The sequence below is a fragment of the Ornithorhynchus anatinus genome, chromosome 11 (genome assembly GCF_004115215.2).
Source record: "Ornithorhynchus anatinus isolate Pmale09 chromosome 11, mOrnAna1.pri.v4, whole genome shotgun sequence".
Classification (NCBI taxonomy): Eukaryota; Metazoa; Chordata; class Mammalia; order Monotremata; family Ornithorhynchidae; genus Ornithorhynchus; species Ornithorhynchus anatinus.
The window spans coordinates 10886805-10913958 of record NC_041738.1 but is presented as its reverse complement, the minus strand read 5'-3'; the positions used below and the strand labels follow the sequence as shown (position 1 = coordinate 10913958).

Here is a 27154-nt window from a genome sequence, read left to right as displayed (position 1 = left end):
GGTAGGCACATTCCCTGTCCACAATGTGCTTACAGTCAAGAGAAATGTAAATAGCATTTGTTGAGTGTCCACTGGGAGCAACACTACCTTAAGACCATAACAAGCTCCTCGAGAGCAGGGACTGGGTCTCTTGCAGGGCTAAGAACTCAGTAGGTGTCCAAGGAATGCCATTGACTGCCTGATTGATGGATTGATTGACCCTGGCTTTCTCTTATGTGTTTGAAACAGCCATTGGCTAATGACCACCAAAATATAAACAGCCCCAGCCAATGCAACAAGATCGTAGAGACATGGAGGATATCCAGAAATGACCTGAAAGAACTAGTGTCTCATCTAGTCTGGAGAGAGAGACTTATGCCTCTCCTAGTCACAGTCTCCTGGGGAAAGAAATGTCAGACTCTCCCTTAGCCCATTCCAACAGCAAAATTCTTCCCTCCATCTAACTCGAATCCATCCTGCTGCTCTCTCATCCCATTGTCCCCTGACAGGCCCTTGGGGGAGAGTCAGAACAGCTGCTTACCTCCTCAGAAAGCCCCTCAGCAACTAGAAGAGCTTCAGGTCTCCAATAGCAGGATCTAAGCTGCGAGTCTAATCAATTTCATACTTGATTCCATTTCCCCACTCGCCCCCAGCTTAGTCTCTATTACATTCAAAGGACATTTGGAATCAAAGATTTGGAAGGCTCTTAAGCCAACAGTGAGTAAGTGTATGCGAATGTGTGTGTGGGGGGGGGGGGTGCGCGCACTTTGCTGGGTGGTTTGTCTCTAACTAAGTGGAGATCCAGCAGTAGGGTGAGTAAGATGAGAAGCTCAGTATTTGGTAACCCAAAGCGCCCTACATTTTCCTACATAATTCCGGAACACTGATTTTAGGCATCTAATGCAGGTTGTCCTGAGGAGATTTTACGCTCAGAGGGCTTTGATAGACTCTTGTAAAGTGTCCCTTTACGGGCAGCAAGAGATGAGGGGAGAGGGAAATGGGGAGAAATGCGATCCTTTGGCAGAAGGGAAAACTAGAGGAAAAATGATGACTCCTTGGTGAAAAAAATGGACTCCCCCCTTCCCCCCATTGTGTGGTGTGTCTGAGAAATCCCAGAAGCCCGTGGAAAAGTGGATAATGTCCCCAGGCCCGCCCTGAGTTCTTTCCTTGTTTGCCGGGAGCACCAGCCGCACATTACATCAAGTTTAAAGTTTACAAAAAAAAAAAAACTCAACAAAAAAAAGCCCTCTTCCTACAGAATTCACACACAAATAATCTCATCTCCCAGCGCCTGGGTTTCTACAGCTCGGCAGCTTCTGCCAAAAGGAAAAAAAAAGCCACTCTGGGCTCACTCGCTCACTCCCGCAGAACAGCTGCGAGGAGAGAAATGGTATTTAATTCATTGTGAAATATTCAACAATGGGCTACGCTGCACTTTTCAAAGCCTTTTGATAGTAAAATCCACAGGGAACGGCCCATCCTGTATGCTGAAAGCAACTTCCCCACAATTAGTCTCTCTATTCAGAGGTCTAAGGAGTCTGTGTAAACTTCAGCACGTGCTACATATATGGCGGGTGGCTTCAAGGGTATAACCTTTCAAGAACTTTTAAGGTTTAATGCTGCTCAGAGACCCTGTCCAAGACCGGATAAAACTGAGAAGAGAGCATTGGATTTTGATAGAGAGATAAGCCAATGAACTCTCTAGACTTCGTAAAAGCCCCAGTGCTTAAGGGGGTTAACTGGAATAAGGTGGTGGTAAAAGGAAATCAGACAGAGAAAACTATCCTACCCCCGAACCCAAATTTGTTTTTTTAATGGTATTTGTTGAGAGTTTACTAGGTATCAGGGACTGTACTAAGTGCTGGGGTAGATTCAAGCTAATCATTTTAGAAATAATCCATGTCCTGTGTGGGGCTCGCAGTCTTAATCCCCATTTTACAGATGAGGGAACTGAAGCACAGAGCACTTATGTGACTTGCCCAAAGTCAAACAGCAGACATGTGGTAGAGTTGGGGTTAGAACCCAGGTCCTCTGGCTCCCAAGCCTGTGCTCTTTCCACTACGCCACACGGCTTCTCATGAATAAAACCAGACTCTTTTTTCTCTTCAACCTTTGTCTGGCTTTCCTGGTAGTAATAATAATAATAGTGATGATAGTGTTAGTTAAGCACTTACTATGTGCAAAGCACTTTACTAAGTGCTGGGGTGGATACGAGCAAAACGGATTGGACACAATCCCTGTCCTAAATGGGGCTCATGGTTTTAATCCCCATTTTACAGGTGAGGTACCTGAGGCACAGAATGAAATGAAGTGGGTTGCCCAAGCTCACGCAGCAGGCATGTGGCTGAGCAGGGATTAGAACTCATGGCCTTCTTACTCTCAGGCCTGTGCTCTATCTACTACACCATGCTACTTTCATTCATTCATTCAATCATATTTATTGAGTGCTTACTGTGTACAAAGCACTGTACTAAGCACTTGGGAAAGTACAATACAACAATAAACATTGGTATTCCCTGCCCATGATGAGGCCTCTAGGCAAGCAAAGAGGGGAGGGGTGGAAGGAAGAGGGTAGGGGGGAGAAGAGAAGAAGGGGGATCGTCATTGAATTGGATGGCTGATAAGAATGTCAACAAGTCCTGGGCGTTGCTGGGAGCCCTGGTTGGTCCCTGGTTCTAGGAATCCCAGTGGAATAATTTAGTAATGCAGGAAAGGGAGAGTAGAATCTTGGACCCTGGAAGATCCAGAAAAGTTATCCAGCCTACATTTAGGATTATGGGCCAGGGGGCCAGTTTGGGTGGGTGGTAGGAACAAAGTGCAAACAGCGGTGATGATCGGGAAAGCTCGGTTCCACCCTGGGGCTGGGGAGCAGTCTCTTAGGAATCCCAGCATAAGGACCAGAGGCCTCCTTCCTCCAATCAGTCGGGAACTCCTTGAAGGCAGGAAGTTGTGCTTCTGTTGCGCTCTCCCCAGCACATAGTACAGTGTTCTGCACTCAGTGAGATCAACCTGGTGAACCTTGTGTGGCTCAGGAACTCCAGCTGATCTATCATTGTAACTATGATGTTTATTAATCACTCAGTATCTGCCAAAGCTCTGTGTTATAATAATAATGTTGGTATTTGTTAAGCGCTTACTATGTGCCGAGCACTGTTCTAAGCGCTGGGGTAGACACAGGGGAATCAGGATGTCCCACGTGGGGCTCACAGTCTTAATCCCCATTTTACAGATGAGGTAACTGAGGCACAGAGAAGTTAAGTGACTTGCCCATGGTCACACAGCTGACAAGTGGCAGAGCTGGGATTTGAATTCATGACCTCTGACTCCAAAGCCCGTGCTCTTTCCACTGAGCCACGCTGCTTCTCTGTGTTAAGTGCTGGGGAGGATACGAGATCATCAGATCAATTATAGTCCCTATCCAACAAGGGCCTCACAGTCCAAGAGGGAGAAAAGGCAGGAATCTTACCCATTCTGACATCCAGAGAAGTTGTGACTTGCCCGAGGCCATCCAACAAGCCATTGACACTCCTGTGTTTATCCCAGCGCTCTGCAAATCACAAGCGTTTAATAAATTCATCCTATACTCACCCCCATCCTTTCTGCACGGGCATGAATAGAGCCTCATTGTCATTAGTGACACCTTTGAATATGAAGGACAGCTAGATATGCTCAAAGGTGCCTGAATCAGGCTTTCCTCAGCCTCAGCCCCACTGTCACGAGCTACTGCTTTGTGTAAAGTTAGGATTGGCATCCTGGGAAAGTGCAAGGAAACCTCAGTCCCTCCCCAGGAACCTACATTCTAAGAGAGTTGTAGTAGGAGGAGTAGAGGAGGAGGAAAGAAGGAGGAAGAGGAGGAGGAGGACGAGGAGGATGAACCACTGTAGAAGTAGTAAGAATGACAAAGCCCTATACCCCAAAGCTAACTTCAGCTCTGCCACTTGCCTACTTTGTGACCTTGAGCCAATCACTTCATTTCTCTGAGCCTCACTTTTCTTGTTTGTAAAATGACGATACTCAACTTGTTCTCCCTCCCTCTGTGAACCCCATATGGGGCATGGAAGGTGTTGGATCTTGTATTCATTCATTCATTCATTCTTTCAATTGTATTTATTAAGTGCTTACTGTGTGCAGAGCACTATACTAAGCACTTGGGAAAGTATAATGCAGCAATAATTAGTGACAATCCCTGCCCACAATGAACTCACAGTCTAGAATCGGGGAGACAGACATCAATACGAATAAACGGACATCAATATAAATAAATAAAATTACAGATAGATACATAAATGTTTTGGGGTGGGAAGGGGGAGAAGAGCAAAGGGAACAAGTCAGCATTACGCAGAAGGGAGTGGGAAAAGTGGGGCTTAGTCTGGGAAGGCCTCTTGGAGATGTGCCTTCAGTAAGGCTTTGAAGCGGAGAGTAATTGTCTGGCAGATTTGAGGAGGGAGGGTGTTCAAGGCCAGAGGTAGGACATGGGCCAGGGGTCCATGGTGAGACAGGTGAAATCGAGGCAGGGTGAGAAGGTTAGCACCAGAGGAGTGAAGTGTGAGGGCGGGGTTGTAGTAGAGAAGCAAGGTGAGGTAGGAGGGGGCAAGGTGACAGAGAGCTTTAAAGAGAATGGTAAAGAGTTTTTGTTTGATACACAGGTGAATAGGCAACCACTGGAGATTTTTGAGGTGTATCTACCAAAACTCTTAGTCCAGTGCTTGGCATATGGTAAGTGTTTAACAAATATCCTCCAGACTGAAAGCTTGCTATGGGCAGGGAATGTGTCTGTTTATTGTTGCAGTATACTCTCCCAAGCACTTAGGATAGTACTCCACATACAGGAAGTGTTTAATAAATATGTTGAATGCATGAAATACCACAGTGAGGAATCCATCAACTTCCCACCTAATTTTCCTTGCCTATTTCATTACCTTTGCATTTGAGCCCACAGCCCCCCAAGCACTTAGGTACTTACACCTCTCCAGCACTTATGTTCATAGCCTTATAGTCTGCTGCTTTCTCCACCTTAGTTTGCATTAATGACTGCCTCCTCCATTAGATTCCAAGAGCCTTGAGGGCAGGGACTGTGTCTAGTACTCTTCCAAGGCTTAGTTCAGTGCTCTGCACATAGTCTGACCACAATTTTGATCACTATTACCAAGCTCTTGGGATAGGACAGAGAAGTGAAACATGAAATCTCTGCCTGCTAAGAGCTTACAGTCTAGCAGGAGCTGGGTGATGTGCCGACAACCAGGCAGGATAATTCAGCAGTTCCGAGCCTGTCACGCAGGAGTTGTTAGATTAAGATGAAGTGCAGAGGATGGTTGGAGCCCTTTGTGGCCATAACCACAATTCCCTAACAACATCTTTGTTATTTAGAAGACATTTCTCGGACTGTTTGGGGCACAGGAGCATTCAGTGTTCTGGAGTCAGAGAAGATGGTTTCTGAATTTATCCCATTCCTGCAGAGGAATGAAGCCCCTCTCTGGAAGGCCTGGGGGCTGAGGGTTGGGGTTAGGAGTAGGAGACCCTTGGTGCCTTCACAACACTTCACAACACAATGCAACACAGGGAAGCAGCATGGCCTAGTGGAAAGATCATGGGCCCCCGAGTCAGAGGACCTGTGTGCTTATTCTGGCTCCTCCAGTTGCTGTTGTATAATCTTGGGCAAGTCACTTAACTTTTCTGTGCCTCAGTTGCCTCATCTGAAATGGGGATTCAATGCCTGTTGTCCCTCTCCCTTAGACTGTGAATCCCATGTGGGAGAGGGACTGTGTCCAACCTGGATTATCTTGCATCTACTCCACTGCTTGACAGATAGTAAGCACTTAAGAAATACCATAGAACAAAACAAAATGAAAAAACACTGAATCTTCCAGCATCCAGGGAAATTCAATTCCTGCTGGCCTGACTTCTCTCCCAACCCCACAGCCCTCCATCTTGGATTTTCCATCAAGCGACCTAGTGATTTCAGCCCTGACATTGGGGAGTTTTAGACTGAAGTTTCTCCTCAGGGTCAAGGTGACTGATTTAGATGTAAGAAGATCAGATTGGACAAAGTCCCTGTCCCACCCCGGGCTCACAGTCTAAGAGGTGGGGAAGACTAAGGATCTTCTCCCCATTTGATGAAGAGACTGAGGTCCAGAGAGGTTAATTGACTTAGCCTAGGTCACACACACCAGGCAAGTGGCAGAGCTGGGATTGGAACCCATGTTTCCTGACTCCCAGGCATGTACTCTTTCTACTAGGTGTTGAGCCTCCCTCCCCCGCACACACACACAGACACACACACACACACGGTTGTGATTGAACAGATCTGAGGGTGAGGATAAGGCTGAGGAGGCCTAGATGGGGGGCAACTTTGGGGAGGGGCTGGAGGTACAGGGCTGTTAGAAAGGGATTCAGCACCTCTCTCCTTGGTCTGGAGCCCCCGGCTGGATTATTTCCATGATCTCGGCAGAGGAGGGCCAGTGAAACTCTCTGCAGAAAAGCTGACGGATTTCTTGACTCTCTTTCCAAGGCTGAGGTACACATCCTTAACTGCAAATGTCTCCGATCCCCAGAGTCCCATCAAGAGGCAAACAACTCTCCAGGGGTCAGAAGGGAGGCAGCGGAGGGAATGTGGCAAAAAAAAAAAAAAATGGCAGGAAGGCAGGAGCTTGGGCTTCCAAGGGAGTTGAACTCCATCTTCCAGGAGCTTTGGCATCAGGCCAGGGAGAAATGCCCCTATACATTAGGGGAAAGATATTTTCTCTCAATCTGCAGTGACCTCTCGCTTTGACCTCTGCCCTCTGGCCCAGGAGGGTTTGTGGGCCCAAGCCCTCAGTGGATCGGAGGTCTGGGAGAGAATCCAGCCACCCTGAGGGGTTTTGGGGGGATTTCCACTAGCTTGCCTCAGCTCCCCTAACCTGCTCTCCATTTGCAAATGCAATTTGCAATTATACCCCATTCCCTCACTCCGGAAAGGTCTTAGCAGTGATGGCTGCACTCCGGGTGGATGGGAACCAGGAGCCCTTTCCCCATCTCGGTCACCCCAACACTATCTCTCCCAGAAGGGTTCCCCCAAATTCTTGCAATACCCCATTTAGCTACAGAATCTGGCCTGATCCTGGGAAGATCTCTCTGGGGATTAATGCAGGGAGTTGAATGGGGGGAGACCTGTGGAAATGCCAAAGTGGGTGGAGGGCCAGAGGGAGCAGGGGTATTGGCTCCCAACCAGGCCCAACCTTCTCCCCTGGCTTGGTTGGAGGAGGGGGCCGGCTCTGGGGGCCCGGTTTTAGCATCCCCATGGCCGTGGCTTCGCTGGCAGAGCCAGGGTTAACTCCCCAAGCCTGCAGCGCAATGATTTCTGTTTTATTTCAGCAGGGGAAGTGTGTGCCTGTCTGATTAGGTTGATGGTTTCCTCTTTTCCCATAACCTCCAGACCCTCATGGCCCAAGTGTTTACTCTCTGAAATAAAAAATCTGCTGGTGTTTTTCTTTTTTTGTGCGTGTGTATTTTGGGGGGACTGCGGGGGAGGGGATGGGAGAGGGTGGGAGCGGGCAGGGCAGTGGGGCCGGAGAAGAGAGAGGAAGAGGAGGTCGGTCTGCCCCTGCTGCCGCCCCCTCCCTCCCTCTGCCCCTGTTCCAGCTGCAGACTGGGCTCAGGGGATAGAAAGAAACTTATTAACGAGCAAGTTTGCTCTCCTGCTTCAGCAGCTCTAAACACAGTGAACATCTGGAGAGAGAGTGAGAGTGTCCAGGCTGCCAGAGCCAGAGAGGAGCGGGTCTGCTTCCACGCCCTCTCTGGAGACCCCTCCCCTGCCGCGGCCTCCCTCAGCCCCCCAGCCTCACACCCGATGCTTTCCATTGACTAATAGACCAATGCTCCATCCAGCCCCCAGTGACCCAGGAGGATCTGACTTCTCCCACTTCCACGCCCCTAACCCCCCTCTCTTATGCTCCCTTCCCCCCACCACAGCACCCCTTCCTCTCTTTTCCCTATCTCCTCATCCCTCACGCCTGTCCCCCCCCACCCCCATCCACCCACTCCCTTTCTCTTATTCCTCCCCTCCCTTTCCCCTTCCCCAAGGAAGAGTTATGGGGGAGGGGTCAAGTTGTTGGAAGCAAATAAAGCCTCACTGCCTCACTGCCCCAGGGATCTTTTCCCAAAACTCGGACTACATTTTTGTGGTTTAAAAATGTTAAGCGAACTTTTTTTTTCCACCCCCAAGAGAGTTGCAGCTCAGTGCAGTTAAATCCAGAGGTTGCGAGGGGGCCGTGTCTGATGGGGGAGTTGATTACAAGCTAATTCTAATGCTGAATTCACTGTGTGACCTTAGACAAGTCACCTTCCAGGCCCTAGTTTCTTGTTCCCAACCTCAAAGAGGGCCAGGAGAGATCATTAGAGAATTATCAATCAATCGATCAAGTGCTTATTGAGTGCTTACTATGTGCAGAGCACTGTACTACGCGCTTGGGAGAGTATAGTACAAAAGAATTAGCAGACTTGTTCCCTGCCCATAACTAGTTTACAGTCTAATGGAGGAGGCAGACATTAATCTCCCATTAGTTTCTCAATAGTGATAGTATTTATGAAGTGTTTACTTGTGCCAAGCACTGTGCCGTGCTCTGGGGAGGAGACGAAGATCTGGTCCATTCCCCCATGGGGCTCTCAGTTCTAGAGGGAGGGAGATTAGGTACCTGGGGCCTAGTGGAAAGAGTGCGGGCCTGAGAGTCAGAAGACCTAGGTTCTGTTCTCCTAATCTCGACTCTGCCACTTAACTGCTGGGTAATCTTGGGCAGGTATCTTAACTTCTCTGTGCCCCACTCCCCTCATCTGAAAAATGGAGAGTCAGTACCGGCTCTCCCTCCTACTTAGAATATAAGCCCCATGTGGGACCCAGTTTTCCTGTATCTACCCCAGCATTTAGTACAGTCCTTGGCACATAGTAAACACTTAACAAATACAACTATTATTATCTCCATTTCACAGATGAGGAAATGGAGATCCAGAGAGATTAAGGGATTTGACCAAGGCCACCCAGAAGGCAAGTGGTACAGCCAGGATTAGAACTCAGGTCCTCTGATTCCCAGACCCGTGTTCTCTCCACTAGACGATGCTAAAAATTAATGATAATTGTACTATTTATTCTGTGCTTCCTATGTACCAAGCTCTGACTAAGTTATAGGGTAGACCGATATAGCCAGATGGGACACAATACCTGTTCTATGCAGGGCTCACAAGCCAAGAAGGAGGAAAGAATGGCATTATACAGGCATTTTCCAGTTGAGGAAACTGAGGCACAGAGCAAATCGTTTTGCTATTGGCATATAATGACAATAATTGAGGTATTTGTTAAGCGCTACTATATGCCAGGCACTGTACTAAGCGCTGGGGGCAATACAAGCAATTCGGGTTAGACACAGTCCTTATAATAATAATAATAATAATGTTGGTATTTGTTAAGCGCTTACTATGTGCAGAGCACTGTTCTAAGCGCTGGGGTAAACACAGGGGAATCAGGTTGTCCCACATGGGGCTCACAGTCTTAATCCCCATTTTACAGATGAGGGAACTGAGGCACAGAGAAGTTAAGTGACTTGCCCACAGTCACACAGCTGACAAGTGGCAGAGCTGGGATTCGAACTCATGAGCCCTGACTCCAAAGCCCGTGCTCTTTCCACTGAGCCACGCTGCTTCTCACATGGGGTTTGAGAATCAGAGGACCTAGGTTCTAATCCTGACTCGGCCATCTGTGTGACCTAGGGCAAGGTCCTTCACTTCTCTGTGCCTCAGTTTCCTCTTCTGTAAAATGTGGATTCAATAGCTGTTCTCTTTCTTACTTAAGGCTGTGAGCCCCGTGTGACAAGGTCTGTGTCTGACCTGATTATCTTGTATCTACCCCAGTGCTTAACAAATGCTAATGTTATTATTATTATAATTATCATCATCATCATCATTATTTCTTCTCAGAACCCCAGTAGGCTTGGCAAAGAAAAGAAGACACAGCTTCCAGAATGAAACCATTAGGGAATCTCCTTCCTATTATTTTTCAGTGATCGTGAGGCTCTGGGTGATGGGGGGAACTCCCAGAGTTACCTTGGTTGGGCAAGCACTGAGTGGGAGGTGGGGGTGGCTTAGTGGTTAAACTAGCTAAGTGCTTAGTACAGTGCTTTGCATACAGTAAGTGCTCAACAAATACGATTGAATGAATTAGTTGGGGGGCAGACGGCCCAGGGGAAGCTGCAGAAGGACACCACATCCAAACAGAGCTTCTTCCTGCTCAATGACCCGCATGACAAATTGGTGAGACTGTGGCCAGCCCCACCTCTGGAAGGGAGACATGGCAAAACAGAGAGGGCAAGGGGCTGGCCTGAAGATTCACGGTAGCATGCCCGACAGGCCCAGCCTGATTAGCTTGTATCTCCCCCAGTGCTTGACATACAGTAAGGGCTTTCCAAATACCATCACTATTAATATTTTGGGCTCCAATTTAGCTCCTTTAGTGTGAGATGGCAAGCTGCAGGGCTCAGTTGGGTCCGAGGAGACTCCTCTCCTTTAGTCCTCTGGACGCCCCCAGCCATGCATTCAGTAACCCCAGGTTGACCTCCCACAGCACCAGAGAGGCCTGGATCAGTTTGAGGGGACCTGCAGGTGTGGATTTCCCAGGCTCTCCCCATCTCTTTGACCAGAAGAGAAGCAAGGACAAAGTGTTCTCTTCACTGTTTCCACCTGATGCCCAGAAATATCCCTGGGAAGACAATGTGGCCGAATGGAAGTAGGATGGGGTGTAGAGAGTCTCAACTGGGCTCTTGGCCTACTGTGTGACCTAGGGCTATTCGCATAACCTCTCTGGGATTCAGGGTCCTCATCCACAAAATGAGGCTAAAAACTTTCTCTTAGATAGTGAACCCTATGAAAGACATGGATCGTGTCCGGTCTCGTCATCCACTATCTCTCCATCCCCGGTTGAAATCCAGCCACCGCTGGGGAGGAAACCCAAGGCCCCATGAGGTGGCATGAGGGCCGAAGCCCAGCATGTGGTGAGATGGGAGGGAAGACTGGGAGTGTGGTAGGGAGGGGAGAGGAGGAAACAGCATGGCCTAAGGGAAAAAGCACTGTCCTGGGAGCCAGAGGACCTGGGTTTGAACCTCTGTTCTGCAATTTTCCTGCTTTGAGATCTAGGGTAAACCACAGAGCAACCAGGAGAGCTGGTGGGTGGATACCACTGTCAGAGTGGTGGGGGAGGGGCCGTCTCTGGAAGCCAAGCCTCCTGGATTCCAAATCAGCCCCTGCCCTCCTCCTGGGAAGCAGCATGACCTAGTGGATAGAGCACGGGCCTGGGAGTCAGAAGACCTGGTTTCCAAACCCGGCTCCAACACTTGTCTGCTGCAGTCACTTTACTTCTCTGGGCCTCAGTTAACTCATCTGTAAAATGGAGATTAAAACTCTGAGCCCCATGTAAAACAGGGATGGTGTCCAACCTGATAAGCTTGCATCTTTCCCAGTACTTAGAATAGTCCTTGACACATAGTAAGTGCTTCACAAATGCCATCATCATGGTCCTCCTCCCCCAGGGCATCACTCAGTGCCTCAGTTTCCTTCCTTGGGAGGCACTTCCCTCCAACTGAGAAGATTCAAATGGGGAAGCGTACATTGGGTGCCAGGAACCTGCCTGGTGGATGTCGAGGTGTAGGGGCAGCGAACATACTGGCAGGGAAGCACTCATTCTGGGGGGGGCACATGGGGAGGGTGGTCCTCGAGACACGCCGCAGTCGGCCGATAAACAGAAACAGAGCTTGCTGCCGCCCGGCTGGCCGCCGTGGCTGAGGACTCCAATGATTGGCAAGTCTTCCCGGTGGAGGGATGACGGGCCACTCAGGCAGAAAGAGTCCATTCATTCACACGGGTCTTCTGGCCCGGCCCCCATTGGCTCTGGTTAATGGCTCCAGGCTTGCTGGGGTTGCGGGGGGGGGGGGCGGGTGGAGAGAGAGCTGGGGGCCGCGTGTTGGGGGAGGAGGAGGAGGTAGAAATGAAAGAAAATGATGACTGCAAGATTGTCATGAAGAAATGTACAGCTGCAAAGGCAATTGCATGCAAATGGGGCTTCCGTTTTTAGCCCTCCAGCTAACGTCGTCCTCAGATTCTCCTGCTGCCTTCCTCTGCCTCCCTCCTCGTCCTCTCTAGGCCTCTCCATCCCTATCTTTCCCTCTCCCTTCAGCTCTCTTCTATCTTCATTTTCCATTGTATTGGGCTCTCCCAAGTGCTTAGTACAGTGCTCGGCACATAGTAAGTGCTCAATAAATACCATTGATTGATTGATTGATTGACCCTCGCTAAGGGGGCGTGGGGATGACAGTCAATTTCTCCATCTTCCCCTCCCTGATTCCTCTTTCCACCTCCCTCAGACCTTCTATTCCTCAAGATCTCCCCTCCACATCCAGCTCAGAGGTGTCTCCTCCCATCGCCCCCACCAGGGCTATCATTCCCTCATCTATTTATCGGTGTTTCTCGGTGTCTCTCAGCCCCACCACATCTCTTGGTGTCTCTCTCTCTCCAGCCTTCTCCCGATCTTCCCGCCCCTCTCCGCTAGCCGCTCCGCCTCTTCCTGCGGCTTGCAAACTTGGAACCGGGGGCGAGGCCTCAGCCCAGGCCCGATGCCATTTGAGGAGAGGCAGGTTTCTCCCTGGCCCCTCTCACTGGGTCCTGTTGGGTATTCCAGTCCCCGGCAGATGTGCTTTCCCTGAGAAAGGGAGCCCATTCATCCCGACCAAGAGAAGGAGCTGAGGCGGGCGGTGGGTGGAGGGGGGAGGAGGGGGAAGCGGGGGTGTCCGCAGGGCTGAGGACGGGAAGGAGGCTGGAGTTATAAATAGGATAAAAGAAAATGAAAAAATGCAGAGTATTTTTTTTCCTCTTTCTTTCATAAAAAAAAAAAACTCAACACATTGCCCAGAAAATGTGCTGCAGCTGGAAAAAGCAGCGGATTGATCTGGGCCTACAGCTCTCTTTCCTGCCTCCAGCCCCACGGCTCCCTCCCAAGCCACACCCAGTCCCGAGGGTCCCGAACAGTGGTCCAGAGAAACCTAAAAAGGCCCTCCTCCTCTGAACTAGAGACTGGGGAAATCTAGCCGCTGCAACAGACCACTTCTGCTCTGCTGGACCAGACCACCTCTTGAACCCCTGGAAATCCTTTAGGACGCCCAAGCCGCCCTCCTGCTTGACTACCCGACAATTTAGAAGTTACATCTTAGGTCATAATTTAAAGTCACCTCTCCTCCAAGAGGCCTTCCCAGATTAAGCCCCCTTTTCCCCAGCTTGCTCTCCTTTCTGCAACATCTATGCAATTGGATCTGTGACCTTTGGACATTTGGTATTCACCCAACCCATCCCCATAGCACTTACATACATATCTTTAAATTATATATTATATATTATTTATTCATATAAATGTCTGTCTCCCCCTCAACACTGTAAGCTGGTTATGGGAAGGGGACTTGTCTGCCAGTTCTGTTGACTGGACTCTCCCAAGTATTTAGTCAGTGTTTTGTGCATAGTATGTGCTCAATAACTACCATTGATCCATGGATTGAAAGAAGGTGGCTATATTATTGGGAACAAAGAATGATCTCCCCCCAACTCATGGTCCCAGGGGATTGAGAGTAAGGATCCGCATCAATTGACTCTATTATATTGTACTTTCCCAAAAGTTCAATGCAGTGCTCTGCCTGTAGAAAGTTTCAATAAATAGCATTGCTTGACTGGTCAATTGAGAAGCCAACAGGCTCCTCCTTCCACCAGAGTCAGTGGAGAGCAGAGTAGATGTACAGTAAGTACTCTCCTTGGGGCAGCAGTACCTTCATAGAGGGCATTCAGTAGGTGTAAATCTAACACTATTGACATGGAGGAATCATTAAGAGCCTCCTTTCACTCTATCCACATTATCTCATAATAATGTTGGTATTTAAGTGCTTACTATGTGCAGAGCACTGTTCTAAGCGCTGGGGTAGACACGGGGGAATCAGGTTGTCCCACGTGGGGCTCACAGTCTTAATCCCCATTTTACAGATGAGGTAACTGAGGCACAGAGAAGTGAAGTGACTTGCCCACAGTCACACAGCTGACAAGTGTCAGTCTTCTCATCATCTGGTAGCTGCTTTGGTTCATATTTACTAGAAATGGTAGTAGTATAGTAGTAATTTTAATTGTACTGTGAGGAGTCATAGTAATGGTTGTACTAGTGGATATAAATCCATTCATTTATATTGATGCTATTGATGCCTGTTTACTTGTCTTGATGCCCGTCTCTCCCCTTCTAGACTGTGAGCCCGTGGTGGGTAGGGGTCTCTCTTTGTTCCTGAATTGTACTTTCCTAGTGCTCAGTACAGTGCTCTGCACACAGTAAGCACTCAGTAAATACAATTGAATGAATGATAAGAGTGTATTAGTATTCGTACTAGCAGTGTTACCAGTAGTACTTATGTAGTAGCAGGGTTAGTAGAATGGTAGACTGGTGGTCAAAGTAATGTCTGTCTCCCCCTCTAGACTATAAGCTTGTTGTGGGCAGAGAATGTGTCTGTTATATTGTTACATCTTACTCTCCTGAGTGCTTAGTATTCATTCATTCATTCAATAGTATTTATTGAGTGCTTACTATGTGCAGAGCACTGTTTTAAGCGCTTGGAATGTACAATTTGGCAACAGATAGCAACAATCCCTGCCCAGTGACGGGCTCACAGTCTAAATGGGGGAGACAGACAGCAAAGCGAAACAGAACAAAGCAAAAACAAGACAACCTCATCAAGATAAATTGAATCAAGGAGATGTACACCTCATTAACAAAATAAATAGGGTAATAAATAATATATACAAATGAGCACAGTGCGGAAGGGAAGGAGGAGCAGAGGGAAAGGGGGGGCTCAGTCTGGGAAGGCCTCCTGGAGGAGGTGAGCTCTCAGTAGGGCTTTGAAGAGGGGAAGAGAGTTGGTTAGTACAGTGTTCTGCACACAATAAGCACTCAGTAAATACAACTTACTGACTCAATGACTAGTACTTTTAGTAATAATGTTGGTAATGGTACTTGTAGTGGCTGTGTTAGTAGTAGTGGGAGTAAACTTGCATAAGTACGTGTAATTGTACTTGCAGTAGTGATGATAGTAGTAGTAGAGGGGTATTAGTAGTAGTAATGATTGTAGTAATAGTAGAAGAGGTATTAACGATGATGGCAGTAAAAGTACTGACTCTGGTAGTATTGGTGGTAACATGTCATAGTAGTAGTAGTACTACTACTAGTAATGGTATTTGTGAATGTCTACTGAATGTATGGAAGTGTACTAAGCAGTTACAAAGAATCAGCTGAAGTATAAGACTCATATTCTGCCCCAAGGAAGCTTACACTCTTAAAGGAGGAGACCACAGGAAGACTAAGGAAGGAACTTTGCCATTATCTCCCGGCAGGTCATAAGCAGAGAGGGCATGAAAACTCAGGAATTCCTACCTTCCAGTCTGGATCTGGATCCATCAAACTGTGTCTAGTGGATTAATTCTACAGTGTTGTATTCTCCCATGCACCTCGTACAATGCTCAGCCCACAGTAAGCGGTCGATAAATACCGTCGATTGGTTCACTGATTGATTTAAGGAAACCACCGCCCATACAGTAGGCATCACTTTTATTTCTGCCCATCAAAGGCCTCCTACCTCTACTGCCTTCTTTCAAGCCCTTAACAGAGCACGACCCTAGGAGTCAGAAGGTCATGGGTTCTTATCCCAGCTCCTCCACGTGTCTTCTGTGTGACCATGGCCAAGTAACTTCACTTCTCAGTTACCTCATCTGTAAAATGGGATTGAGACTGTGAGCCCCATGTGGGATGGGGACTGGGTCCAACCCGATTTGTTTGTAACCACCCAGTGCTTAGGACAGTGCTTGGCACATGGTAAGTGCTTAACGAATGACATTATTATTAGTATGATGCTACGCTCACAGTAGATACCCACTAAACATGGATGATTGACAGAGGAGTCACCTGACCACTTCCGCTTGACCACTTTGGACATCCCAGCCACTAGAGGGCAGCACGGACCAAGACTCTTGACGCCTGGTTTCCAACCTCTGCCGATTAGCCTAAAATTTCCGAAGGAGGCATCAGGATCAAAGCCTCCATCCAGGCCCTTTGGTTGCCCAAGACCAAGACTGCCTCCCTTTGGGACACATCACCAGACAAACCAGGAAGGGCGGGTGGGATCAGCTTGCCAAGGGGTACAACAGACCCACCAACCATCCCAACTCCAGTTGAAGGTCATCCAAAGAAGCGCCCATGACTTATGCTAGTAGTGACATAGTTTGGTCCTCCACCCAATAGAGGGAGAAGTTTCAGAAAACCATTGAGTAGACCCAGATGTCTCCAGCAGAGACCAGAAATGGGCACCTTCTGACTTCATTCAGCCTGAGTCAGAAATGTGGGGCTCCCAACGGGCCACCCTATTTCCCGCTTGAACTGGGCCAAGCCCGATGGTTGACCCTGATGACCCTGGACTAGCCACGCTGCAGAAATGGGCAGCCTTCCAGGGCCGAAGGCCGCCCTGAGCCTGGCCCAAAAGTCAGTGGGTTCAGCCAGGCCCAAGCTGTTCCAGGCCACCTTCAGAGTTCTGCTACCCAGAGGGGCTTCACGCTCCCGTCACGCCAGCTTCTACCAGCCCCCCATCCCCGTGCCCGCTCTCCCCCAGCCCCAGCTCTCTGGTCCTCTCTCCCCCAGCCATCGGCCCTACCTGATCCGCAATGCTCCAGGCCGGTGGGGACTTCCTGTGTGGCCATCCCATCCCAGAGCAAGTAGCCGGCTCTCTGCTGATAACAGTTGGGCTGAAAGCCGCAAGCCATCCGAGGATCCTCGAAGACACTGGGGAGCCCCTGCCTCTGTGTCCCGGAGAAAAAGGGGAACAATGAGCATCACATAGTCAATCAATCACTCGATCCATCAGTGACACCTGCAGTCCCAGATCAATCTTTGGAGAACACCAGCAGTACAGTCATTCTTTTCTCCTTTTTTGGTGGTATTTGTTAAGTGCTTACTATGTGCCAGGTACTGTTCTAAGCACTGGGGTAGATACAAAGTAATCAGGCTGGACACAGTCCCTGTCCCAATGGGGCTCACGGCCTTAATCCCCATTTTATATATAAGGTAACTGAGGCACCGAGAAGTTAAGTATCTTGCCCAAGGTCACAAAGCAGACAAGTAGTGGAGGGGGTTTAGAAACCAGGTCCCTCTGACTCCCAGGCCTATGCCCTATCCACTACGCAATGCTGCTTCCATTAAATAATTGTGGTATTTGTTAAGCAATTACTATGTGCCAGGCACTGTACTACCATTGGTAGACTGACTGACCTGGTGAGCATTATCCTTCCCTCCCAACAGTCCAAAGAGCAGCCTTGGGAACCAGTTCCAGAATCTGACATTCTGCTGCCAGTTAGTACACACTTGGGTTTGAATGAAAACCAGGCTGTGAGACAAAAAGCCAGGCAGTAGGCTCTGTCACCCCTTCCTATCCCCTTTTGGTGAGGTTTGGGGCTTTGTGGGAACGATGGGTGTGCCCTGTCAGTAACCCTCTGCTCTGTCCCAGCCCAGTGCTGTCAAAAGCTTTGATGGCGGGGAAATGGAAGTGGACAGGTGGACAGCTGCAACCGATAGAAACTTAGGTGGGCTAGCTCTTACCACCAGGAAGTTCTTTCTTAAGTTTAACTGAAATAATCCCTGCTCCTGTCAGAGCCTCAGTCCTGCCTTCCTATCAGTGTGTAATAATAATAATAACAATAAATCGTACTGATGGTATTTGTTAAGGTCTTACTATGTGCCAGACAATGTACTAAGCACTAGAGTGGATACAAGCAAATCGAGCTGGACACAGTCCTTGCCCCATGTGGGGCTCACCGTTTCAGTGCCCATGAGGTAAGTGAGGCTCAGAGAAGTGAAATGACTTGTCCAAGGTCACACAGCAGACAAGTGGCAGAGTTGGGATTAGAACCCGTGACCTTCTGATTCCAAGGCCTGTGAGCCAGAGGACCTGAGTTCTAATTTCAGCCCTACCTCTTGCCTGCTGTGTGAACATGGCCAAGTCTCTTAACTCCTCTGTGCCTCAGATTCCTCACCTGTAAAATGGAGATTCAAAACTTATACTCCCTCCTACTTAGATTGCGAGCCCCATGTAGAACAGGGACTGTGTCCCACCTCACTGACCCCAGCATTTAGAACAGTGCTTGACACTCTTTAAGCACTTTTCAATCAATCTATAGTTTTTATTGAGTGCTTACCACATGCAGAGCATTGCACTAAACACTTGGGAGAGTTCAATACAACAGAATTACCAGGCACATTTCCTGCCCATAATAAGAAGCTTACAGTCTGGAGGGAGACAGACATTAATATGAATAGATAAGTAATTTATAATATAGAATTTAAAGATATGTACATAAGTGCTTTAGGGGTTTGGGGGAGCAGGGGGTGAATACCAACTGTCCAAAGGTCACAGATCGAAATTCATAGACAATGCAGAAGGGAGATCAAGCTGAGGAAAAGAGGACTTAATCAGTAAAGTCTTCTCGGAGAACTTCTATCACTGGTATTTATTGAGCACTTACTTAGTAAAGAGCACTGTAGTGAGTATTGGGAGAGTACACTACAATAATAATAATAATTATTGGTCTCTATAAAGAGCACGATCACCTGATCACACGATCCCTTCAAGAAATCTCTCTCCAGAGCTCATGATGACTTTGAGTCAGCAGTGGGCTAGTTCATCCCAAGTCCTTCACCAGACGTTCAGTTGGCCATATTTATTGGGCACTTACTGGTGAAGAACACTACTAAACGCTTGGGAGAGAAATCTATCTTCATACACCTTGGGAGGCTTCCACGATTAACTCTCTCCTTCTCAGGTCCATATCCTCCAGGACAAGTGGCCAATCTAGCTCTTATGCCCCACAACTACTTGAAGCCCTGCGGCACACATCTTTTATTCCCAAGTGCTTAGTACAGTGCTCTGTTCATAGTAAGCGCTCAAGAAATGCCACTGACAGACTGATTGATCATCCTGCCTTCTCAGCTGCTAGAGTATATAGCATCACATCCGTTTTTCCTTTCTGTTTGAACTGTAAATGATTCAGACTCTGTCTCTCCCACTAGACTCAAGTGCAGGGAAACTCATTTTTCATCCCTACTCAACTCCCCCAGGCGCTTAGTAGCCCACTGAAGGTGCTTAGTAGACCATAGTAGAAGCTTAATAGCCCATAATAAGCGTTTAGTAGCTCACAGTAGGCTCTTAGTAGCCCATAGTAGGTGCTTAGTAGCTCATAGTAATTAGGTGCTTAGTATCCCACAGTAGGTGGACACTTAGTAGCCCACAGAAGGCTCTTAGTATTCCCCAGTAGGTGCTCAATGAATACAGCCAATTGATGGATTACTGTTTCTCAGTGCTTTGGTCCTTTCTGCTATTCTTGGTCCTCTTTGCCTCTTTTAAGCCAAGAGCTCAAAGCCCAGCCCTCAGCCAGAATTCTCAAATCCCTGGCAGATCGGGTGTGGAATACCAGAGGGAAGAGACGCACGAGAGAGTAGCCATGTCCCTCACCCTAACCCCACTCCTTCACCCTGAGGGCCCTTTTCAAAATGAGCTGGTGAACACAGCTCTGTCCTTACAGTAAACCACAAGAAACTTTGCTGGCTGCTACTACCCAGAACCTTTTCGTGGCTTCATCTCTTACCTAGGCACCTGCTGCTTTATTAGACATTTAGTGAACTGACTCGATAACCGTTTCGTAAACTATGAAAATGACATTTTTACTCAGGGGAGCAGCGTCGTCGTCCCCGATTCATTCTGAAACTGTTTCAGTTGGGGAGAGAGAACCAGGTTAGAAGAAGGTCACCGAGGTGGGCTGCCCTTGTGAGAGGAGAGGCCTCCCGCCACCTGGGTCCTTGCCCTCAAACACCTCCCTCCCCCCACCCCTTGCCCCCCAGTCTTTTCCCGCTCATTCAGTCATGTTCAAAGTCTCTGCCTTTCCTGGTTGCCGGAACAGACAGAGTGATTCTTCCTGGGATGCAGAGAGCACTCGCCCACGGCCCGTGGTGAGGAAAGGCAGCCTTCCCCCAAGACAAAGAGGGAACCACCATCTTGAGGAAGGACTGACTTTAGCAGCCATTTTCCCCGCCTAGTCCTGCTCACCGCACATTCACACACACACACACACTCATGCGTGCACGCTCACATTCACACATACACACATTCATATGCACTCTCATATACTCATCTACCAATAATAATAATTACTGTGGTACTCAAGTGCTTTCTATGTGCCAGGCACTCTAATAAGCGCTGGGGTTGCTACAAGGTGATTGGAGTAGACACATTACTTGTCCCACATTGGGCTCACAGTCTCAATCTCCATTTTACAGATGAAGTCACTACATTTGCATATACACACACAGACATTCACACACACTGTAACAGGGAAGCAGCAAGGTCTAGTGGAAAGAGCTGGGGCCTGGGAGTCAGAGGATGTGGGTTCTAATCCCGGCTCTGCCACATGTCTGCTGTATGACCTTGGACGAGTCACTTTACTTCTCTGTGCCTTAGTTACCTCATCTGTAAAAGGGGGGGTTAAGACTGTGAGATCCTTGTGGGACAGGGACAGTGTCCAACTTGATTATCTGTATCTACCCCAGCACTTAGAACAGTGCTTGGCACCTAGTAAGTACTTAATAAAAACTACAGTTATTATCACCTGCTCTAGGCCTCTCTCCTATGGCCCTTCAGGAGACATTCTGGGGGAACCAGTCAGTGTGGGCGCTGATGACTCCTGAGAAGATTGGTCATTGAGGCACACATGACTTCACATAATAATAATAATAATTCTGGTATTTGTTAAGCACTAACTTGTGCCGGGATTTTCCTAAGCATTGGGGTGGATACAAACATATCAGGTTGGACACAGTCCCTATCCCAAGTGGGGCTCACAGCCTCAATCCCCATTTTTACAGATGAGGGAACAGGCACTTAGAAGTGAAATGAGTTGCCCAAGGCCACACAGCAGACAAGTGGTGGAGCCGGGATTAGAACCCGTGATCTTCTGACTTCCAGGCCGGGGCTCTAGCCACTATGCCATACTGCTTCCCTATCACATGTGTGGCATCATGCATAAAATGCAATGTGATGATTTCACACGGGCCATTTTGCACAGATTCACAGAATTTGCCCATATGAAGAGCTTTTCTTGTGGGTGGGGGAGGGGGAACCTGGGATGTGACTGACCTTCAAGTGCCTGGGGCCCGGACAGGCCATGGTGGCAAGTTCATAAAGATACTCATACCTCTCTCTAAGGGGAACACAGGCAGGAAAGCCCGAGTCTATCAGCTCCTTGGGGGTGGGGATCATGCCTACCAACTCTACTATTTCATGCTCTAAGAGCTCTGGACAGTGCTTCACACACAGTCAATTGTCAGCTAGTTGTGGACAAGGATCTTGCCTACAAATTCTACTATAAGATGCTCTCCTAAGAGCTTAATACAGTGCTCTACACACAAAGCCGACTGTCAGCTTCTAATGGACAAGGATCATGCCTACCACTCTGTGATATTGTACTCTCCCAAACTTTTAGTACAGTGATCCACACACAGTAGACTGGGGGCAAGATTCACGTCTACCAACTCTACTCTCCCAAGAGCTTAATACAGTGCTCTACACAGTCAGCACTCAATCAGTACCATTAGTTGGTATAACAATAATTACATTATTAATTGATTGATCATAGTTATTGAGCACTTAGTGTATGCAAAGCACTGTACTAAGCCCTTGGGAGAGTACAATATAACAGAATTGGCAGTCACGTTCCCTGCCTACTTGCACTGAGCCCTGGAAGAGATTCGAGAACATCAGGTGAGACACGGTCCCCATCCCACAAGAGGCTCACATTCTAAGAAGGAGGGAAATCGGGGATCTTCTCCCTATTTTACAGATGAAGAAACTGAGGCTCAGAGAGATTAGGTGACTGGCTCAAGGTCACATAAAGCAGGCAAGTGTCCGAGGTGGAATTCTAACCCGTTTCTCATTTCTTTTTTTTAAATGGTACTTGTTAAGCGTTAACTATGTAGCAACTCTTATACTGTTCTCTCCCAAGCATGTGGTACAACGTTCTGCACACAGAAAGCCCTCAATAAATATGACTGATTGCTTGAGTGATAGCTAGACACTTGTATTAATCACCGGGATAAAGACAAGATAATCGGGTTGGATGCAGTCCCTGTTCTACATGGAACTCACAGTCTCAATCCCATTTTACAGAGGAGGTAACTGAGGCCCAGGGAGGTTCAGTGACTGGTCCAAAGTCACACCCAGCAGGCAAGTGGCAGAGGAGGGTATTTGAACTCTGTCTCCTGATTCCCCGACCCGTGTGCTTTCCCCCTGGCCGGGCTGCCCGAATGAAAAAGTCACAGACTGTTCCCAGCTCAGCCTCTGACTTAAGCCGCTGAGGTTCAGCAAGCCCCATTGCCTCTGCTTTTTGCGTCCTGAGGGGCAGATAACACCAGACTGAACCTCCCCTATCTCGGTGGGTGCTAAGAGGGTTATCTCCTCCTAAGTAATTGTAAAGAGCTTTGCTTAGCATTTCCAAGCCTGATTTCATTTGCATTGATAAGAGAAGCTTCTGCTGAGCTGGTACCTAACTTAGGATCCTGGGGTGGGGTGGGGCCTGGGAAGAGGGGGCAGGAAGGGTTCATTCTTGCACCAGTCTGCTTCTCCAGGCTAGGAAACAGAAGGAGAGGAGGCTCCGACAATTGCCTTTACCCACTTCTATATAGGGCGCTCACGTCACGGGCGACCGGTAGGGCGGGACAGGGACCCAGAGGGCTAGAAGTCGCCGGAGTAGGAAACGACCAAAAGGCCAGTTTAATTTTAGTCTTCAGACCAGGAAACCTTGTAAAAACAATAAGGGCCGAGGGACTGGGTCTCTCAACTGCACAGATCAGCTCAGCCTGCGAGGAGATGATCAGCCAGCCGGGAGGAGGAGGAGGAGGTGATGGGGTGGGAGGAAGAGGTGATGGAAGCATGGAGGGGGAGGTGATGGAGAGGGAGGAGGAAGTGATGTGGAGGGAGGGGGTGGTGAGGGGATGAAGGAGGAGGTGAAAAGGTGGGAGGAAGAGGTGATGGGGATGGAGGAGGAGGAGGTAATGGGGTGGAAGGAGGTGAAATGGTGGGAGGAGGAGGAGGTAGTGATGGGTACTAGGGAGGGAGAAGGAGGGGATGGGACTAGAGAAGGAAGTGAAATAGTGAAAAAGGTGATTGAGAGAGAAAGGAAGTGATGGAGTTAGAGAAGGAGGTGACGAGAAAGGAGGAGAAGGTGAGGGGGGAGGGAGGAAGAAGTGTTGGGGCTGGGAAGGGAGAGGGCTTCTGCCTGCCCACCTGAGCCCGGCCCAGATCTTGGCTCCCTCCTGCCCATCCTGGCCTGGTTGTAGGGAGCAATGAGGTGACCAGGTGTGTCTGCCCTCACCCTAAACAGGTCAGGGCTAGAGGAGGACTCTGCCCAAAGCAGGGGCTGGCCAGAGCTGGCAGTAACTGACGATTGCCTCTGCCTAGTGGATAGAGTCCGGGCCTGGGAGTCAGAAGGATCTGGGTTCTAATCCTGGCTCCACCATTCTTCCACTGTGTGACCTTGGACAAGTCACCTAACTTCTCTGAGCCTTAGCTACCTCGTCTGTAAATAGGGATTAAGAGTGTGAGCCCCATGTGGGACAGGGACTGTGAACAACCCGATTTGCTTGTATCCACCCCAGAGCTTAGTACAGTGCCTGACACATAGTAAGTGCTTAACATATACCACAATTATTACTATTATTATTATTATTTCTCTAAGCCTCTTTCCATAGGTCCTGCCCCTAGCTCAAGGCTCCTCCGGGCTGCCCCTCTCTCCCCACTACTCTTCCAGAAGGGACGCCCACTACCCAGAACCTGGACCGATGTGGCCAATGCAGCAGGCTGTGTGGCTTTTTCCTCTGAGTAGCTGAGTAGCTCTGGACAAGCAGTGTGGCCTAATGGATAAAGCACAGGCTTGGGAGCCAGAGGACTGGTGTTCTAATCCACCACTTGCGGGTCTCATGACCTTGGAAAGTCACTTCACTTCTCTGTATCTCAGTTTCCTCAACTACAAAGTGGGAATTCAATATCTAGTCTCCCTCCTACTTAAATGTAAGCCTCATGTGGAGTAGAGACTGTGTCCTACCTGATTAACTTTTATCTCCACCAGTGCTTAGAACAGTGTTTGACACATAGTAAGCACTTAATCAATCAGTTATTGAGCACTGTTTGCAGAGCACTCTTTTAAGCACTTGCGAGAGTACAAAATAACAGAATTAACTGAAGCAGCATGGCCTAGTGGATAGACCATGTGTCTTGGAGTCAGAAGTACCCTGGTTCTAATCCCAGCTCCGCCACTTGTTTGCTGTGTGACTTTGGGCAAGTCACTTCACTTCTCTGTGCCACAGTTACCTCATCTGCAGAATGGGGATTAAGACTGTGAATCTCACATGGGACAGGGACTGTGTCCAACCTGATTACTAAAATCTACCCCAGTGCTTAGTACAATGGCTGGCACAGAGTAAGTGCTTAACAAATACAATAAGAAAAAAAAATGAATAGACATGTTCCCTGCCCATAATGAGCTTACTTAACAAAAACCATAAAAAAATAAGTAGCTCACGTACCTCCTGAATCTCTCCCATCCTCCCCAACCATAGGGTAAGCAGACAGACTAAGGGAAAGACTTGGCTCCCACTGCAGTCTCTGTTCGGAGCTTACTATGGGCCAAATGCTTGGATTCCTACAAAATAGTCGAATGGCATGCCATCCTCTGGCCTCTACAGGCAGCCTAAGTGGGAGGGAGAGCAGATATTTAATCCCCATTTTACAGGGGAGGAAACAGAGGCTCAGAGAAGTTAAGTGACTTGCACGAGGTCACCCGGCAGGCAAGGACAATGCTGGGATGAGAACTGAGGTCTCTTGACCTTACCGCCTCCTGGTACCCCTAACTTGCCTTCTGTTCACCCCCACGGCAGTTTTCCAAGCAGATTGGGGCGTAGGGGACGCGAGGCCCAGCAGGTGGGGAAAGGACGAGAGGTGGGGAGGCAAGAGAGGAGAGAGGGGTGGGGACTTTGAACTCGGGGGAAACTCAGAGCCGGGCTTGCAGGGTGGGCCAGGCTGTTGGCAAAACAGGAAAAACGGTTTCCTCCCCACGGGAAAGGGCCTGTGATTGTGACGCGAAGCCCTGATAAGTACCTGGAAGCTTCCCCCTGGCGCACAGCAGCCCCCCCGCCTCCCCTCAGCAGGCCCCGCTCACTCACTGCCCCTTCCCAGCGCTGACATCACCGAATCCTCCCAGCCCTCCAAACCCCCACCCGGTCACCGGAAAAAATACATCCTGATGTCACTTCCCCCACTGGCCAGGGGGCAGGGGACAGTGTCGCCACCTGGACACAACTCTGACTTGGACAGAGGGCACCTGGCCTAAAGTACTGCTATTATTCTTGCTTGTAGCCACCCCAGGGCTTAGTACACTGACCGGCATGCAGTATCACTTAACAAAAACAATTATTATCATCACTATTATTATTACTATCATTCTGAAATATTTTTCACAAGCCATTGGATCCCTAGCTCTTCCCTGACCATTCCTCAGGTTTGGCTGTGGCGGATACTTTTCCAGAACATTCTTCTCTCATTATGCCTCCACAACAGTGCTGTGAGAGGGGAAGAGGCAAGTATGGCCTAGTAGATAGAACACAGGCCTGGGAGTCAGAAGGACCTAAATTCTAATCCCATCTCTGCCACCTGTCTGCTGTGTGACCTTGGGCAAGTCACTTCACTTCTCTGTGCCTCAGTTTCCTCATCAGAAAAATGGGAATTAAGGCTATGAGCCCCATGTGGTATGGGGACCGAGTCCAATCCGATAGTATCTACCCCAGTGGTTGGTTCAGTGTCTGGCACATAGGTGAGTGCTTAACAAATACCAAAAACCCCCCTGTTTTTTAATAAGAATTGTGGAATTTGTTAAGTGTTTACTATGTTCTGAGCACTGACCTCAGTGCTGGGGTAGACACAATCCCTGCCACAAATTGGAGAACAGATATTGGATCCCCATTTTAATGATGAGGAAACTGAGGCACAGAGAAGTAAAGTGACTTGCCTAAGATCACACAGCAGGTGGGGCCAGAATGAGAACCCAAGCCCTCTAACATCCAGCCCTAGGATCTTTCCATTAGATCACAGTGCTTCTCTATCTGCTCCATGAACTCCAGGAAACCTTTCAGTGTAGCGTGACTATTCTAAATGTTCCGAAGTTGCCAGCCTCCTTAATGAGAACGCTAAGAGCTTGATCAACAGGAAAAATTCCAGGCTGGGTGCTCTGAGCCATGTGCGTCAGTGTGAGAGCTATTGAGGAAAGTTGCTTTTTAGACAATGTGCACTGACAACCATCACCAATGCTTCTTAAAGTAAAGCCCTGAGACCACAGAGCTGAGAAACCCTGGCTCATTCAGGGAAGTCCACTTGGAAACACCCCATTTCCAAATAGTGCTTCCTGTGCCCGAGTGAAATGTTCTATACTTCCCTGTCACCGTTGAAGATGATGATGGTATTTGTTAAGCACTACTATGTGCAAAGCACTGTTCTAAGCGCTGAAGAACTGTTCTAAGTGCTGATCTCACCCCCGGCTCTCCTGTGCAGCAGCTGTCTGTCCAAAAGGCTCCTGAGCTAATTGGGAGGCTGGTTGGATGTGGTTTAGTGGATAGAGCACAGGTCAGAAGGACCTGGGTTTTAAACCTGGCTCCACCGCTTGTCTGCTAGGTGACCTTTAGCAAGTCGCTTCACTTCTCTGGGTCTCAGTCACTTCATCTGTAAAATGGGGATTAAGAATGAGAGCCCCAAGTAAAACAGGGATAGTTTTCAACCTGACGAACTTGTATCTTCCCCAGTGCTTAGAACAGTGCTTGGCACATAGTTAGTGCTTAACAAGTACTATTATTATGAGTATTAGTATTATTTATTGGGCACTTAGTCATTGCAGAGCACTGATGCTTGGGAGAGTGCAATAGGATAAGTAAGCCCAGTGTGAGCAAGGGCTTGTCTCTCTTTATTGCTGAATAAAGTACTTTCCAAGTTCTTAGTACAGTGTTCTGCAT

At 48.6% G+C, this 27154-nt stretch overlaps 1 protein-coding gene across 2 annotated transcripts in view; it reads right to left on the bottom strand.

Moving 5' to 3' along the window:
• The window catches only part of ETS1 (ETS proto-oncogene 1, transcription factor), a 162424-nt gene that overhangs the window by 107306 nt on the left and 27964 nt on the right, over positions 1-27154 (bottom strand). For both annotated transcript variants that reach the window (XM_029075408.2, XM_029075405.2), the window contains exon 3: positions 16713-16857. In XM_029075408.2, coding sequence (XP_028931241.1) covers positions 16713-16857 — 145 coding nt within the window. The remainder of the gene's footprint in view (positions 1-16712; positions 16858-27154) is intronic.